Raw genomic sequence first — 17,373 nt, forward strand, 5'->3', positions numbered from 1 at the left:
GTTGGTTTAAAACGTGTGGGATCAAAACATGGAGGTAGCAGAAATTTGTGTCCCAAACCTCTAGAATCTCAAATTTGCATTAAGCACCTTTTGGATTTATAGCAGCAGAAAAACAATACTGTTGTGATAATGTTTTTTTTTTTTTTTTTTTATTGTAAAATAACATTAGAATTACTTTGTAACTTTGCATGTTATGAACATATATACAGTTCTTAACAAATTTATTAGCCAACCACCCAAAGTAAGGTTTATGCCACAGCTGCCCTAAATTAACAGCATTGGTAATTACCAAAATCATTTTTTGTGTTTCTGCAATGGTTAATACACCAATATGTAGAAGCTCTTTAACCAAAGTGATATTTTTAATGCTAAAATATAATTATTATTGTTATCCAAGAATTTTCAAACTGACTGGTTTACAAAAAACCTGAAAAAATAGTAAAGCACATTATTATTTCTTGATTAATATGCCAAATCATAGTTACTTGCATTCCTGAAGAGAAAAATGAGTTTTAGTGGTTGAATGTTATGCTTGATTAATTTCTGACTTCTCAGAGAAGCCCAGTGAGCCGGCTCAAATTTGGGTATAAAAAGGTGAATTCAGTTTGAAATTCCTCATTACTGTTCAACATGGTAAAACATGGAGAGCTCACTGAAAATGAAAGAGTCTGCATTAAAGCACTTCATGATGCTGGATGGTCTCTGAGACAAATAGGGAAAGACATAAAGTGTTCTCACAGTGTGGTCAAGTATGCTTTGGAGTCGATTGCTGAGACTGGTACTTACAAAATGCGCCAAGGAAGAGGCAGGAAACCAAAGTTAACTGAAGCAGATGTCAGACACCTCAAGATTTAAAGTACTAGAGAAAGAAGTAAGACCACTGCTGATCTTCAGGCAGAGATGAATGCTTCTAGATCAGAGTCTGAGAAAGTCTCCAGAATGACCATAAGCAAACAACTGATGGAACAAGGCTTAAAGGGAAGAATAGCTGCTAAGAAGCCATTATTGAGGCCTGCAAACATCCAGAAACGCCTCAGATTTGCCAGGGTGCACAAACACTGGAAGATGACTGATGACTGGAAGAAGGTACTTTGGACGGACGAGTTCAAGTTTGAACTCTTCGGTCAGTATCGTTGTTTTTATGTCCGCAGAAAACCTGTAAAACATTTTGATGCCAGGTGCATTGCACCCACAGTGAAACACAGTGGAGATTCCATTATGGTATGGGGTTCCATTTGTGGATACGGCGTGAGCAAATTACTGAAAATCGACAGTATCATGAACAAGAACGTCTACCACCACATCTTAGTGCATCATGGAATCCCTTCTGGACTGAATCTGATTGGTCGTGGGTTCATATACCAACAAGACAATGACCCCAAGCATACGTCAAAGCTGTGCAGAGACTATTTGACCAAGAAAAAGGAATCTGGAGTACTGGAACTGATGGACTGGCCAAGTCAAAGTCTGGATTTGAATCCTATTGAACAAATCTGGGATTTAGTAGATTCAAAGATTGATGGCACAAAACTTTTATCTAAAGCAAGTCTGTGGGAACAGATAGAAACTATGTGGAACTCAATAACAAAAGAGACTGTGGAAAAGTACATAAAAACAATGCCAGCAAGAATGTAAGCTGTTATCAAGGCCAAAGGAGGCCATACAAAATATGAAGTTTGTTGGTTATTATATGTGAAAAACGACTATTTAGTTGTTTCATTTTGTTATTTTCCAAATAGATAACAATAACATTTTTAGTTTTAAGCAAGTTTTTGAAAGATTTCTAAAATATTCATGTTTTCTCGTTTTTATAACAGGTGGTCTAATAAATTTTTCAGGCACTGTATACATATATATCGGATTCTAATAATGGCTTTATGGTCAAGCTAGCTTTATGCTAGATTATTTCCTCAGAAATATCGGCCCGAGGACGGGCATTGGAATGGAGCAAACAGCATGGTAGATGTCATGTTAGTGTGCAGTGTATTCTGTTTGAAGATGTAGTAGGTTGTATGCAGGTCTGAGGATTCAGACAAGCAAGAACAGAACTCTTCTCAACCGGCAACACTCATTTTTACTTTAATTTTCAACTGTGAGGACAAAATGATGTTAGTTCCCTCATCAGTCAGAAGGCTAATGACTTGTGCTTTTTCTGACTTAAGTGAAATATTAAAAAAAAAAAAAATACTCAAATACTTTGAAAGAGATTTCAGACAGTTCAAACAACATAGACTGTTAAAGAACTAAATAATGAAGACATTATTGCACAGCTCACAGCTTCAGAACTTTGGGTAGAAAAGATGCCTCTTTCAGCACAGGAAATAAGAATGTTAGTTAGAGGGCACCCTAAAATAAAAATATAATAATTACATTTCACCAATGTCACAGTCTGATTTATTCACAGCAGTCTGAGTTAAAACTCACTGTTGTGTATCAGTGTTGTGTAGCATAGTATTCAGGAGCTGTTCCACTAAAACTTTGACATCAAATGAGCGTTCTGCGTCCACAGAGCTCTGACAGGCCTCTATCTCTGCCTCAGTGCTGTCATATTGCTGAAGGCCTGCAGCGTACCTGTAGGTGATGAAAGTGACAGAAGGGAGGAGGAAGGGGGTTGCATGGTGCGGCAGAGGGGCTCTGCTCCACCAACAGTCAGGCCAATCTGTCAAGATCCGGCAAGCAGCCAGGGCATCTCGCTATCAGGCTCTCTGGCTGAGTGCAGTGTATTTTTAGAGTGATTTAGAAGTTCCTGTCTATAATGATAATAACGCTGCAGCTCCTGCATGAAGCCAGACGCTCTCCTTTTGAATGGACTTGTAGATAAGGAGCGGCGGGGAGGCTCAGGAATTCCAACAGCGTTGAATATAGCTGATATGAAAAGAGGAAGGATTTAAAGAGCGGTGCCACTGACTTCTACCACAAAAATGTGTTAAAATAGTCTGTGCATGAATCCAAGTACAGAATTTAGACATACATTTGGATCAGACACTTTAAGGACATCTTTGACACTCTACTGCATAATTTATACATTTATGAGAGATTCTCTTGAATATATTGCTGTTTGTTAGGGGCAGGTTTGATGTCAGAAAGGAGCTTTTTGAAGCAGGATATTCCACTTCCCATTTTGTGATTACATAATACATTTTGGGCAAAATCTTTATAAGCAATAAGCAATACATAGTTTAGACTGTCAGTGAAAATGTGCCCAGAACTTTTAAAGGTTTATGTATGCATTTAAGATGTAACTTATACGTCTGATACTGCTTAAAATGCAAGTATTCATATTGGCGAGTTTATGAACCGATCCAATACTGTTTGGTTTAACTTTGTATTTTCCTTTTTTCAGCCATGCAAAATTTTAGCGCTATAAACCAGAAATCAATTCTTTGCAGCAGGAAAACACCGCATGCCTGAGCTACCGTTTTAGAGCAGCAAAGAAGGACTAAAGGACTCATTGTAGCAAAGAAAGGTGACTGTGTGACATTTTTTCTCTGAATGAGATCGTTAAAATGCCTTACAAACCATTGCTGTTGTACATGACAAGAAGTGACACAGTTGATCAAAAGTTAAATAACTTTTGAACCATAAATCACTGCCTCTTACTTGTTTTTAGCCATTGTGCCCTCCCATTGGCACTATTGATGGCTTTGAATTCTTTGTGGCAGAATTTTCAGTGAGCCTAGAACTCGTGTGACTTTTCAGGACTTAAATGATTAAATCCGCACCAGTAAGACCGGTATTGAATGTCCTTTGTCGATTTTATTCAGGATAATAGGACAATTTTTTACCGCTAGCTTTAATGCTAATGGTCATATTGTTTACCCTTTGTGAGAGTCTGTTGGCCAACGGCAGGCTGTTCCGTCATCACGTCATGCTAGCCAAATAGAGCATAATAGAAAGAGAGATAGAGAGAGCCTGTGATGCAGCCCCCTGTATTATTGTTATTTTAATATTCAGCCATAAAACTCAATAATCAGCAGCAAAAAAACTTTACGGTCACAGAGATGCTGTACATTATGATTCTATTTGTTGAGCCATGTCTGAGTCAGTTCTGTTCACTGAGTAGCCTATCGAGTATATCGCCCAGTGCTCCTGCGAACCAATTTGTTGCAATAACACCAGTACAGTATACCTCCATAACCTTTCATCTCATTTTAACACAACTATTTATCATGCTAATTTTGACTTTGCATAAACTCACCTGGATGAAAAATGTCTGCAGATGTTAATCACCAAGGACAGAAAAGAAAAGGTTGAAGAAAGACACAAAGTTACACTTTTAAATCTGCATATTCGTGTTCAATGTGACTGAAACTAAAGGCTAGAATAAAACAATGTGGATTTAATAAAGTACCCAGGCTTAAGGACAAGGACTGACTGATGTGTTGAATGCACACTGTTCCCTGTTTGTAAATCCCCTACCCACAGGGAATGTAACACAAAGCACAACATTAATGGCTTTGCATTATTAGGTGATAACAGTCCCAATGCTGCAGTCAGAGGGCTGCTGACTTCAGCTGTAGTTATATTACAACGATAAGCAGTATGACGAGTAAAAACAACAAGAGAAAACCAGCAAAGCCTGATGACTTTCATAGAGATGCAGTAAGTAATGTTTAATGTCTCTGGAGCACAACATTTGCATAGATAAATACATTTTAGTGTTTATGAGGCTGTTTATCATTGATTATGAAACAACAGTCTCTGTTTTGAGGGACTGTGTAATAATACAGACTTTGAAAATTCCTTTAGGACTGCATTTCTTCTCTTTATTAACACAAAACTTTGTTAATCACACTTTGTGTGATCATAAGCGAACCCCTTTTTGCCATAATATTCATATCCATAGATGGGAAATTATATCCAATAAGATCCTGATGGATTTCACCCCAAGATGTGGTGTTAAACTGGTGAATTTAAACATTTATCTGCCAGTAGCTGCTGGTAGATGTTCACATTTTAAATGTTAATGTCATGCACTCATATCCATCCATGACTCACAAGTATATTCAATTTTAAACAGGCAAATGATCTTTTTATGAAGATTTGATATTTTACCTCTGCGCTAATTGGCTCGATTTCTTATCTAGCAAGAAATTGACCCAGTTGTGTCAGTTTCAGAGCAGCCTAGAGTAGAAGATGTCGACTGGTTGAGGCGTAGGGGTGTTGGAGTCCCCCACATGCAGGTTGATGGAGGTTGTGTATTATATAATGGCTTTTCTGTCAGCTTTTGAAACATTACTGTGCTTCACCTTCTCAAAGGTATAGAAAGACTTGCGTTAAAGTTTGTGTGTTGTGCTAGAGAGCATCTTATACAGGGGTGGAGATTGAAAAATGAATAACTTTGCACTTTTTGATAGTCCTTTAAAGTCTTGTGATGCTGTGTTATGTCCCAAATCAATACATGTCCTTTAAATTAAATAACTAATGCACAAATTACTCTGTTAGGATTAGATTCTCTGCATAATTTAATTGGTATACAAGTAGTGAGCTCCCCCTGCATTATGAATCAAATAAAAAAGTCTGTCTTTGACGGGCAACTTCAAAAGGGGTCTTGCTGCTGCTCACTCGTCCTCTGCCATTCACATCAGCCCCTGAAATTTTATCCTTTATTGAAATCACTGGAAGAAAAGCAAGGTAACTAGTGAAATGAGGTGGCATTAAGTTACTACAGGCCAAGTGCACCAGGTGTAGGTTTAAATAGTTGGTGTTATCTCCTAAATATGACTTGACTCAAATTTACACTTAGTGCACCAGGCATTTTCTGAGTATATTCAATAAATAATCCAACTTTTTATCTATGAATGCACAGATGAGTCTGTTAACATTGGCCAATATTGGACCCGTTTATAAACACTGGACATTGTGCAAATTCTGTGGTGTGAAAAGTCATCAGTCATCAGTGTTAAGCTTTTGTGTCCTATCAGTTTTAAGCTTGCATCTGGTACATCTAGCTGCTGAATCAAAGAAGACATTTTTTACAGGACAGAAACAGTGACCTTTTTAACAAGCTGTGGTCTGATTTCATGGTTAAATGTGAGAGAAAGTGTTGACATACTAGGAGCGTTACACCGAAAGAGGTATTTAAAGACGATATCAGTATCAGCAAGGGTATGAGCAAATTTTTTTATCTCAAATGCCAGTATCGGCTTTAGTTGGTTGCAACTTCCAGTTTTAAGCCAGATTTATTGTGACACTCAAGAGTAAGACCAGCTGGTGCTCTCAGCTTGCAATGCTCGTCTACTTGGACAAGAACAGTAGTCTAGTTCAGTTACCTAATTAAGTGATAACTATCATGAAACTTGGATATGAACTGTTTAAGGTTGGGTAAAATAGCATGTTAGTGAAGGTAAATAAACTGCCATCATGATGTGTTAAAATGGAGAATAAAATGTTCATTTTGGTATGAAACTTGAACAAGTTCAACTTTTTGGAGGTGATGGTGAGATAAATCTCATATTTGTTAATATCAACCGACTTTAATATGAATAAACAATATGATAACGGATAATTATTATTAATAAAAGTATCAACAGCTTTAAGGGCTGAGTGAATTTGGAAAATAATATGTGATAAGTTTGACTTATACTGTGATTTCGATATGATTTTTGATATTAAAGAGTGAAAATTTTTGTATCATTATTAAATGTGTGCCAGAACAGCTCTGCTGTAAAATATCTCAAATAAAATAGTAAAGGCAATGAATCTTTGATACACATTACACCTTAAAGAGTCATTGTACTTTCTACAGTTTGAAAATATCAGAAGGCCATTTTGCTATTCCATTAAAATTTAGCTTAAATGTTCAGCCCTTAAAGCTGTATAGTTAAGAACTCATATCATTACATGGCATTAAGTATTGAAGGTATTAAAATCAATATAAATTTGTGATCCCCACCCCTAACCTCACCTGCGTGCCCATCTTTCCTTCTCTTCCAGTTGAATCATTTTTGCCTCAAACTTCAGATGTAACTTAGTTGTTGTTGGGTTTTTGAGCAGTGGAGAGAACACTGAGAATTTTAAAATCATGGCTGCTTTCATCAATAGTGTAAAAGTGCAGAAGGCTAAATATAATTCATGCAATGATACTCCCGTATAGTAAAAAGTTTCTCTTTCTTAATGAGAGGTCAATACTCCTGAGCACATTTGCATCCTGGGGATGTTCGAGAGGATGGAGCTATTGATCTGGCTTGTTGTAGGAAAGAAAAAAATCAAAATAAGAGAGAGCTTTGGTTATACCTTGGAAATTAATTCAAAAATTGTTCGAAATACAACTGATTTAAGGCTCCTTTTGATTTCTTGGTTGTGCTGATTTATTTTTCTGTGTTCCCTCCAGACCAGCATTTGTACTCCACACTTTCATGTTTATTTTTCCTTTGATTCTTTCCACAAAATCCCCTCACTGGTGTCTCCATTCAGCAGACTTCTGCCAGCCCAGTGGAGGAATACTGAGACTGTTGGGTGGGTTCTGAAGAGGAGAGGATTGATTTTCTGGTCAGCTATAAGTTAATGAAGCTGGCACATCTCTTTCTCTTCCTCTGAGCAACCAGAGAGGAGGAATTACTTCACACAATTGCTAATGAGAGCCTTGAAGTATAGAAAAGACTGAACGGACTAATTTTGTGTCGCAGCTCCTAAAACTGGTCGGGGAATTGATTGCTTTAAAAATGACTTTAAGCTCAAAAGAAGGTATTACAATTCACCCAGATGGTCTCAGGGTTGATGTGATTTATCATTTGTCACCTCCGAGCAACAGCATTCCGAGAACAATGTACGTTTCTCCCAATACAGAATCTGCATTTCTCATTCTGTGTCTCTGTAAAACTTTTCGCTAACTTCTAATTTAGTTTTTAAAAACTCATCCAAACATAATATTCAGTGCAATCGATGTCTTACTTTCTCCTTCACAAATTAGGCCCTGTGTGTTTTCTGATTACTTTTCCTCATGAAGTCCCAGAGGTGAAGAGTTTTTACGAAGCAAATTATCTAGTGCGTGACTGGAGCAATTAATCTAATTTCCCTATTTGTGTTTTTTTTTTTATCCCATGTCTCTGTGCAGGAAATTCCCAGCTAGGAGCGAGCATTGTGGATGCGTTAGACACCCTCTACATCATGGGTCTGCACGAGGAGTTCAAGGACGGCCAGGAGTGGATCGAGCAGAACCTGGACTTTGGTGTGGTACGTATCTACCTTGATTTTATACACGTTAAAATGAAAATATAAACTTAAAGAAGCCTTTCCACTGAGCATCATTCAGTATCACCCATAACCTCACATTTATAATGCTGACCCTCTTCTGTTGCACATCCAGAGTGGTAATATTTAAGGTCTAAAGCATTGGTTCCCAACCTGGGGTCCAGGATCTCCCGGGGGGGGGCAGCAAAGATCGTAGGGGGGCACGAGGCTTTGTCTAATCTGAGGCTGCCAAAATTAGATTGGTAAATTTTGACTTAAACCATGATAAAGCAGTTTTGAAGTATTTTATACAAAGATCTTTTGAGAAGAAACACATGCATAGGCCTTTTTGTAGGGTCGTTTAAGTGAAGCAATTAAAATCAGTGATGATTTTTGATGTCAGGATGTCACTTTTTCTTCTCTCTTTGGTCCTGGGGGGCCCCTGCTTTTCTTAGGTACACGTAAGGGGGGCTCCAAGGAAAAATGGTTGGGAAACACTGGTCTAAAGTATTTTAAATGATACCGATGGTAAGACTCATAAAGTTGTCTTGGTGTAAGGCAAGATCGATTCCAGGCTGTCTTTCACTGTTCCTCTACTGCGTGTCTGTTTGCACTCATGACCAACACCTCTCCTCTTTCGCTCTGTCCGTTTTTATCTATTTTCACTTCCAATCTCCTCTCACACTTCCCTTAACAACGTCTTCTTTTCTTTGCCTGTGTCCGTCAGAACTGCAGCTCTCCTCATTTATTTCTCTGTTTCAGTCATCCTCCCCATTACTAGCTTCCTTCTGCTGCTTTTTCACCTGTCAATCACCTCCGTCCTCCCTCTATTCTTCTGTGTTGTAGTCTTACTCCTGCAACCCATGTCTCCTTCCTTCCTCACATTTTATTGAAAATTTTCTTGCCTAATTAAACTTCACTGTCAGTCATTCCTCTATTTTCTTTAACAATCTTTTTTTCTTGTCTTTGTAGTGCAGTTAATGGTTTCTCTGATTTCATTTAAAATATCAGAATTTTCAGTCTCTCTTTCCGTAATCTGCTATTTTATTCATTTCTTTTACATAACTGATACTACCTTCCCTTATTGCCAATCACTTCCTCGTTTTATTCTAATTCTGATCAGCTCCTACACTCTTCAATACCTGCATGGACTGGATAATGGGGCAGGTAACAGGGGTAGTGTCATTTAGTGATGTCCAGATTACTGATCTGGACTTTGCTGATGATGCTGTGATCCTTGAGGAGACTATAGATGTCCTTGCGGGGGCTCTCGACTTGCTGAATGAGGAGGCTGAAAGGCTGGGAATGTATGTCTCCTGGGCCAAAACAAAAATCCAGGCATTTGGGGATGCCTTGGATGCTGCCATTGTGTCTGTGAATGGTGAGAGCGTGGAAGATGTGAAGCAGTTCCCTACCTTGGAAGCGTAAGCCATCGGTCCACTGACTGCAAGGCTGAAATCAACCGCAGACTTGGCCTCAGGGTGCCCTGAGCAAAACAGTGTGGTGTTCCTGTTATCTGAGCATGCAGAAGAAAGTCTTTCTGTCCTTGGTCCTCCCGGTCTTACTTTACTTACGAGGCCTGGATTATCACTGATGGTCAGAAATGCCAGCTGGATGACTTTGTGCCGTCTTCTCTTCAGCGCATTTTTGGGTATCATGGGCAAGACCATGTGTCTCATGCTGATGTGTTCAGGAGAGCGAGGATAGGAAGGATCAGCTGCTTGACATGGGAGCGGCAAGGTGCCAAACCTGAATTATAACCTGAACAGTAATTAGACTTACGGTGTTTATAATGACTATTAGTGATTCTGACTGGTCTGTTATAAACAGGAGGAGTGACATTAAACAGAGGATGAGGTGTGTGTTGGCTGTCATACTTTCACACAGTGAATGTTACAGATGGTAAAGTTGGAGTTCATTAAGATGAATAGTGTTTAGTGATAGCACAAGTGTTTAATTAAACTTTTATTTATTATCAGAATCAGCAAGGTAACTATTATTAGACTCATCTAAGATTAAAGTTGATCTAACATTTTAGATCATCGATCCTGCTGTTGAATCTCATGGGTTCACTGATGTAATGTGCTTACTGATGTGATGTCTTATCATCTGTATCCAAGTATTAACCACAGGTTATCAGTTTTTTTGATAGTGATAAGTAGCATTAACTTAGCTTCTCATTTTTCCATGTAAATCCATCTATCCTTCGTTCTACGTGACATCCGGCCTTTTCTTCTATTTCCCCCCAATTTTCCATCATGGCCAAGCTGTCATCCTGTTTTTGTCCCCTTCTCAGCCCTGTCTCCCTTAAACCCCCCTTGAAATCATTATTCCATCCATGCTGTCTCCTTGCTCTCCTTCCTCTCATTTTTCCCCCACTTTTTTTACTTTCTGTCTGCTCCGATGTCTGACGCCTGAGCTTGTTAGTCCCCCCTACTGAGGCAATCACAGGGCAGCTTGCAGGTAGGCAGAGGGGATCTAACAGTCTGACACTTGGAGGGCTAATTAACCTCGGGATCACTGTGGTTGAGCTCTGGAAAGATGGATACAGGGAGAAATTGGGGATGGAGAACAGTGGAAGGGGGGAAAAAAGGGCAGAAAAGACTAGATTGAATGGAGGACGGTTGAGAAATTGGTTCTGGTGAGATGGTGGGGTGAAAACAGAGGAGCCAGCACAGAAATCTGGGAGAGAGAGAGAGAGAGAGAGTGAGCTGGAGCAGGAGGAAATAGGAAGCTTTGTGAGGATCAATCACAGACTGAAGAGATACAGGTTTGGATGGATGGACGAAGGAAAAGATGGAGGGAGAAAGATCAGCATCAGGGACAGATTGGTTTACAAATGGTCAGTGGAGGCATCTCAGAGAAGGAGGAGAAGACACAGAAAAAAGCAAAGACAATTTATTGACTTTCTGAGGTGAAAAAGAAGGATAGGAGTCAATTGAACCTAAGATTTCATTCTCAAGTTTTACACTTTTTCTCCTTAAACTGAAAGGCTTTCGAAAAAAAATCATTTTTCCAAACAAGATAAAACAAACAATTTTCCAAGCACACAGACTGCTCATTAATGCCATCAATTAGCATGTGAACCAAAAAACCTTTTGATCAAAACCACTAGCAGGGCTGCATAGTTAATCCTACTTTTATTTTATCTAGGTGGTTACTGAGTTTTAGACTGCCTTACTCAGAAAGTTAGAGAAAAACGCGCAGAAAACCAAGTTCAGTTTATGTTGATGGATGGTTGTCACTATGATTTGGTTATTATAGGGATGCACAATATTATCTGAGATGTATAAAAATGTTATATGGTTAACCCAGTTATTATTATATGGTTATATAACTGGGCAGACGTTGGCTGTTGTGTCCTCACAAACTATGCACTGCAAACTCAAAAACCAGGTCAGAATAGGCTCATAGTGTATGCCTGGATATAGATTAAGGCGCGGGTTTTTTTGATATTATGCATTTTCATTATTTTTATGCTCGACGTCTTGTAAATAAGGGCTCGCTCTCAGTGATTTTCGAGTTTAAATAAAGATAAATTAAATGAAAATAAATATTGTTTTGTTGTTTTCCCAGAGTGCTTTGTGAGGGGCTGTCAACCAATGGCAATTGATTCCATCATCACATCGTGCTTTAGCATGCAGATGTTTATGTAGACAGCCTGAATAGAGCATAATGGAGAGAAAGAGAGAGGGAGAGTCTGTGATGCAGCCCTCTGTGTCATTGTTATTTTAATATTTAGCAGTAAAATTCTCAGTAATTAGTAGGAAAAACAGCTTTAAGTGTCACAGAGAGGCTGTACATTATGATCCTTGTTGAGCCATGTTCTGAGTTCACAGTAAAACAATGTGCCGGTTTTTCACAGCACAGTTGCTCCAGAAAGTTTTCACCGGTTTCTGATTGGTACTGGAACATCTCTAGCTGAAATCTGGGTCGCAACTGAATTGATTGTCCAGCATTTCCTCTGACTACTCAAAGCTCTTATACATTACATGCCACTTTTACCAAGTCACACCAAATTCACACACTCATGGAAAGTCCCCACCAGTAGCTTCAGATTTATGGATTTTCTTGAATGTCTGGCAAGCAAAAACAATGAAACACTGTAAATTTAGGGCAGTTTTAACACTTAATAGTGCTGCAAATAGCTTGGTATGCACTAAGCAAGTGCATACCATACTGCGGTGTCTGTGCATGCCAATACAAATTGGGTCAAGTTGAAATGAACATCGTTTCACAACCTGGAAGGCAAAAATCACCTTCACTCTAATAACAGCACCATGTCAGGGAATTCTGATAAGAATGAGTCTAATTGATAAGTCAAATTTATTTGAAGTGGCTTCCTGTGATGTTTAACAAAGCTTAGACATACTTAAAGCTTGTGTCTCAGGTTTTATCAGTCAAACTGAAAGTATATATCAAAATATTTTTTTATGCACAGGAACTTTGAGACGGAGAGCACTTAAGAAGTAAATGCATACTGATAAGTATATTCAAAGGTGGCAGATACATTTAGAAGACATAGAAATAGACCCTCAGATAAGCTTACAAAGGGGCAGATAAAAGAAAGATTATGTGTTATTGAGAGCTTTATCCATTTTAGTTTTCAAATCCAGCAGAAAGAGAAGGCCATGCAGTAGAGATGAAAATGGGGCGACGGGATTCATTAAATAAAAGTATTGAAGTGAAAATTCTGCTTAACGTGATTTTTTTTTTTTTTTCCTGAGCGGTGATATTGAAAATACCTTCAGGAGCAACTGCTGTAATAAAACCAGCCTCAGCAACAAACAGTCATGAACAGTTTCTCATGGAAAAGGTTGAATTTTTTATAAAATGTGTAACAAATCTAATAACAATGACAGAAATATGAAACAATGATAAATCTGCAGACGTGTTTAAATGGAGTAATATGTCTGTAGATGTAGGGAGGAGAGGAGGGACATTTTGGTTACACATGAGGAGGATGTAGAGGAGATTAGAGGGAGGAGAAGAGAGGAGAGATGAGACATGATGCTCCTTTTAACGAGCCAGAGGAGGAGGGAGGTGGGAGGCTCTGTTTTCATTAACAGCTTGGTTTGATGCTCTTCTACCTGCATGCATTAGGCAAATTATTCAGGCACTAGGTTGCAGCTGCTGTAACATTCACGAAAGGTTAAACTAACTTAGACTTGCTCTTAAGCAAAAAGAGGCCGTGGCTCTGCTCTGACTCCTGCTCAGGCCTTTAACAAAACAGGTAATTCCCCGGCTCACAGAGAGCAATACTTTCTCGACCTGCTGTGGCCTGGCAGCGTAATTGGCAGCCAAAAGTGTTATTAAGTTTGGCCCTTGTGAAAATCAAAGATTTGTTAAACCCAAAGGATTTCAGCCCCTCCAGCCTTTGCTGTGGGGTAGGAGGAAATTCAAAGTCCTGATTTCCATTTAGGAGATTAAAGACGTCACTGTGAGTCTAATTTATTTTCTCACCTGTGTGTGCAAATTTGAGCGCAAGGTACCTGGCATCACATTGACCTTCAGCTATGCTTCAGTACAGCCACTTTGACCTAAAAGGAAGACTTGGTGCTTTTTCATTTGATCAGTTTATATTTATAGCTGAGGGCTGAATTTTATGACGTTTAATAAATACTAAAACTTAAAGGTACTGTAAGGTTTAAAGGTATCATCTCTCATATCATACCTTTTTTAAAATTTTAACATAGTCTAACATGTAGTCCTACATAGTAAAATGAAATAAAGGCAAAGCACCGGATGGTGTTTTTGACCTTGTGTGCATTCAGGCTGCAGGTGTAGCTGCTGCTGTCACAGATACACCAACATGATGCTCAAGGCAGATGCTCATTTATGCAATGATGATCCCAGCTGAGTGGATTCTAAGACTGAGCAATTAATCAAACTTTAGATAAAATCGCAGTATGGCCTTCTGCATTCTTCAATTTGCGGAAGGTGCAATATTTCCTTAAAACAATATACATTCAAGTGCAACTTTTTTTAATCCTGAGGGAAATTCAAGACATGTTGCTTATATGGTCCATTAACAGCATGGATGAGCAGCTGCAGTGTGCCTATGCTGAATACATGCTGATATTATAGTGCATTCTTAATGCATAGATTTTATTGAATCAGATCCTAGGAGGGCCCTTTAATTCAGTCTCGAAAGGGCCCAGTACTTTCTGAGGACGGGTCTGACTGCACCTGTAGTTTTTAAGTTTCATTTCTGTCCTGCTGAGGTGTTGTAAGCTACTACTGATTATACCCAAGTTTCCTGATGTGAGTTTTCATAATAAAATTACTCAAGCAAAATAACAACTATGGACTTTTATTGTGAAGATCTTGATGGAAATAGTGTCGCAGTAGCATCGTTATGCCTCCTGTGTGCACTGTAATACAACACGTGTTTAAACTAAGGATGTTCTGTTTCTGTATTCGGCTAATCGCTCATTTAAATTTCGTTTAACCGACTAGTCTAAAGAGGATAAAATGCTTAGAAAACAGACAAATTCCTCATGGGGTCATAGTGTCAGTGGGTGTGCCACTTTTTTTCCATTTACTACTTTAAAAAACTGTGATACCGCGCTGTTCCCACTATACGCTAACCACTAAGCCACCGCTGAGCTTCTCGCGTTTATATCTATGAAGTGCCAGACAGGAAGGCGGCAGCCATTAACTGAAGCTACAGTGGTCTCTAGTTGTAGGAGGTGCATTTCTCTTTAACCCTTTAAAACCAACGGGATCGCCGATGCTCCCATTTGCATATCTATTTTCAACCGTGGGTAGGTAGAATTGCAACCAAATGAGATAGAGCAATAATTCGTTTTGCATATAAAACCAGAGGAGTAACACTAACATATCACACATTCATTGTGTTCTGGAGTACTGTTTCTCTCTAGAAATTTCCTTCCTTCTTTTGCGCAAATGTAGTACAAAGCGCACACATCAAAAAACAATATAATATAATATAATATGGGCTATAAATGTGTTTTTTCTTGCAGGTTACGAGTCAATTATTATTGTTTCTGGCACACTTAGAGATTTGATTTCACTACTGTAAATAGTTTATTTCTTCTAAAGATGCTTTCTTTTTTGCAAATTGAGCACAATTTCATTTTGTTTTTGTTTTTGCCACAGTTTATAAAGATAAGTGTATTTCAAAAATGAAATTGTGAACATACTCCAAATATTTTTTTTGTAGTTTAAATAATCTTCTGCAACTTTTTTACAATCACAATTTTAGGGATACAGCTATGACATCTCTGTATTTAGGAAAATCTGTGAATAAACAAAAAATGCTTTTTGTTTTTCTTGTGTTTTATTTTTTTTTTTTTGCACTTTTGAGCGATTTATTTTTGTTACTATAGACGTATCACATACATATCATGAAAATTTGGGTTCTAAGGGTTGTATTGATGTATAGCCAATTCAGATACCCCCAAAAATGGCACTACAACATGTAAAAATGTAAAGATATGCTCTAGCAGACTTGTTCTATGGTAGGCCATAAAGGGTTAAAAGAGCATTATAGAATGGGATTTCAAGTCTATGTTTATAAAAATGCTGGGTGATTAATTTGTTTGACTCGTAAATCCCACGCCGGCTAATTTGATAAAGGAATTTAACTGTTTATGTGATTAACTGCGTGCATCCCTAATTTAAACTGGTGATGACTGTGTTGACAAATCAATATGGTGGCAGAAATTTTACTGGTAATGGTACTGGTACAGGTTCACTGCCCACCACTAACCTATAAGTTCTTTTTTTTTTTAAATGATCATAGATGATATGAACCGTGGGTTTAGTCTCGTTGGCTTCACCGCTTGGCTTCCAAAGAGGTTCCAAAGATGGCGGCAACTTTAAATCAGTCTAGAAACCAAAAGGCATCTTTTGGTATTGAAAAATTAAACCATTGTAGGACAAAAACTGCAGTTTATTGAGTGAGTGGCATCCACTCTCGGTTGAAGCTGAAATATTTACTTAAGCAGTCACTAACACTTTAGCTGGTCTTTTAAGCTCCTCTAATTTGTCTGTGTTGATGTTTTGAGCCAAAGGCCTTGAAATATTTTAATTTAGTTTGATCATAAATAGATTTATCAAAGTGTATGTTGTCTGCGCTCTAGTTTTCCCCTGTGTATTTGTGTTTGAAATGATCTAAAATAGCCTCCTGTGCTTTAACAAATGAATACATTATTTGTTGTGTATGTGTCACACCTTTTCTCCACCACCTCTCACTTCAGCCACCCACCTTCACATCCACCACTTCTCCTCTTCTTATGAATGATTAAACAGCTGCCATGTCAGGTTGAGCCAGGCAGTGAGTCATTGTTGGAGTCTCTGGTGTCCTGCTGGGGCCCCCGCACTGCAGCCGGCCCTCACATGATGGATGTGTCGGTGTGAGGTCTGCAGCCTTCCTTCGCCCGGCTCAAAGATTCGCCAAATTAATGGACTCTGTTAACAGACGCATTAATAACCCGGGTTAAATCGAGGATCTGATCAGAGCAGATACGGCAGAGATGGAGAGATATATTAATCCCAGCTGTCAGAGTGTACTTTGCTTGACCAGGTTTAATTATAAAGAAGCAAGAGATCCCTTTTTTTAGCATTTTATTGCTGCTTTCATGGGGAAAACGTCAGCCAATGAAAGTTTGATGTTATGGAGTTATTCCGGACATGAAGAGCAGAGTTTTCTTTAGCCTTATAAGTTCACATTCTGCTGCTGATTTTCCCTGACGTTGTTGAGCTTTTTACGATCCTACACGCTGAAATCTGTCATGTTTGACAAAATCATACGCCCCCTCGCCCGTCTTTTCCCCCTTCCCCCTTTAGCCTTCTGCTGAAGGAGGGAGACATTTGACAGCGACTTCCCTGGCTCTGTGTGTTCCTCTCTCTTGTCACGAGTCATTGGAGAATTTAATATTTTAGCGAAGCTGCCTGGATGACATGTTTTTTTTACTTGTTTCCCCTCAAACTTCAAAGACTATCATCACAGTTTTTTATGCTTTAGTGAAGATTTTGAGCCAAAAGGCGTGTTCTGCTGCATACCGACACATACTCTAAAAAAAGTATACTTCATTTTATATGTATGTAAAGCCTTTCAACTAATTCATTAGACTTTTGTGTTGCACTATTCTATTCAATCAAAACTTTCGGTATCTGCTGTATGAAAGAAGAAGGACTTATACTTCCTTAAAGGAAGAATGCTGAAAGGTTTTT

General features: G+C 38.6%; 1 protein-coding gene across 3 annotated transcripts in view; it reads left to right on the forward strand.

Moving 5' to 3' along the window:
- man1a2 (mannosidase, alpha, class 1A, member 2) overlaps nt 1–17,373 on the forward strand; it is a 219,426-nt gene that overhangs the window by 116,071 nt on the left and 85,982 nt on the right. For all 3 annotated transcript variants that reach the window (XM_041806736.1, XM_041806737.1, XM_041806738.1), the window contains exon 5: nt 8,057–8,175. In XM_041806736.1, the coding sequence (XP_041662670.1) occupies nt 8,057–8,175 (119 nt within the window). The remainder of the gene's footprint in view (nt 1–8,056; nt 8,176–17,373) is intronic.

Source organism: Cheilinus undulatus, linkage group 15 (genome assembly GCF_018320785.1).
Source record: "Cheilinus undulatus linkage group 15, ASM1832078v1, whole genome shotgun sequence".
Classification (NCBI taxonomy): Eukaryota; Metazoa; Chordata; class Actinopteri; order Labriformes; family Labridae; genus Cheilinus; species Cheilinus undulatus.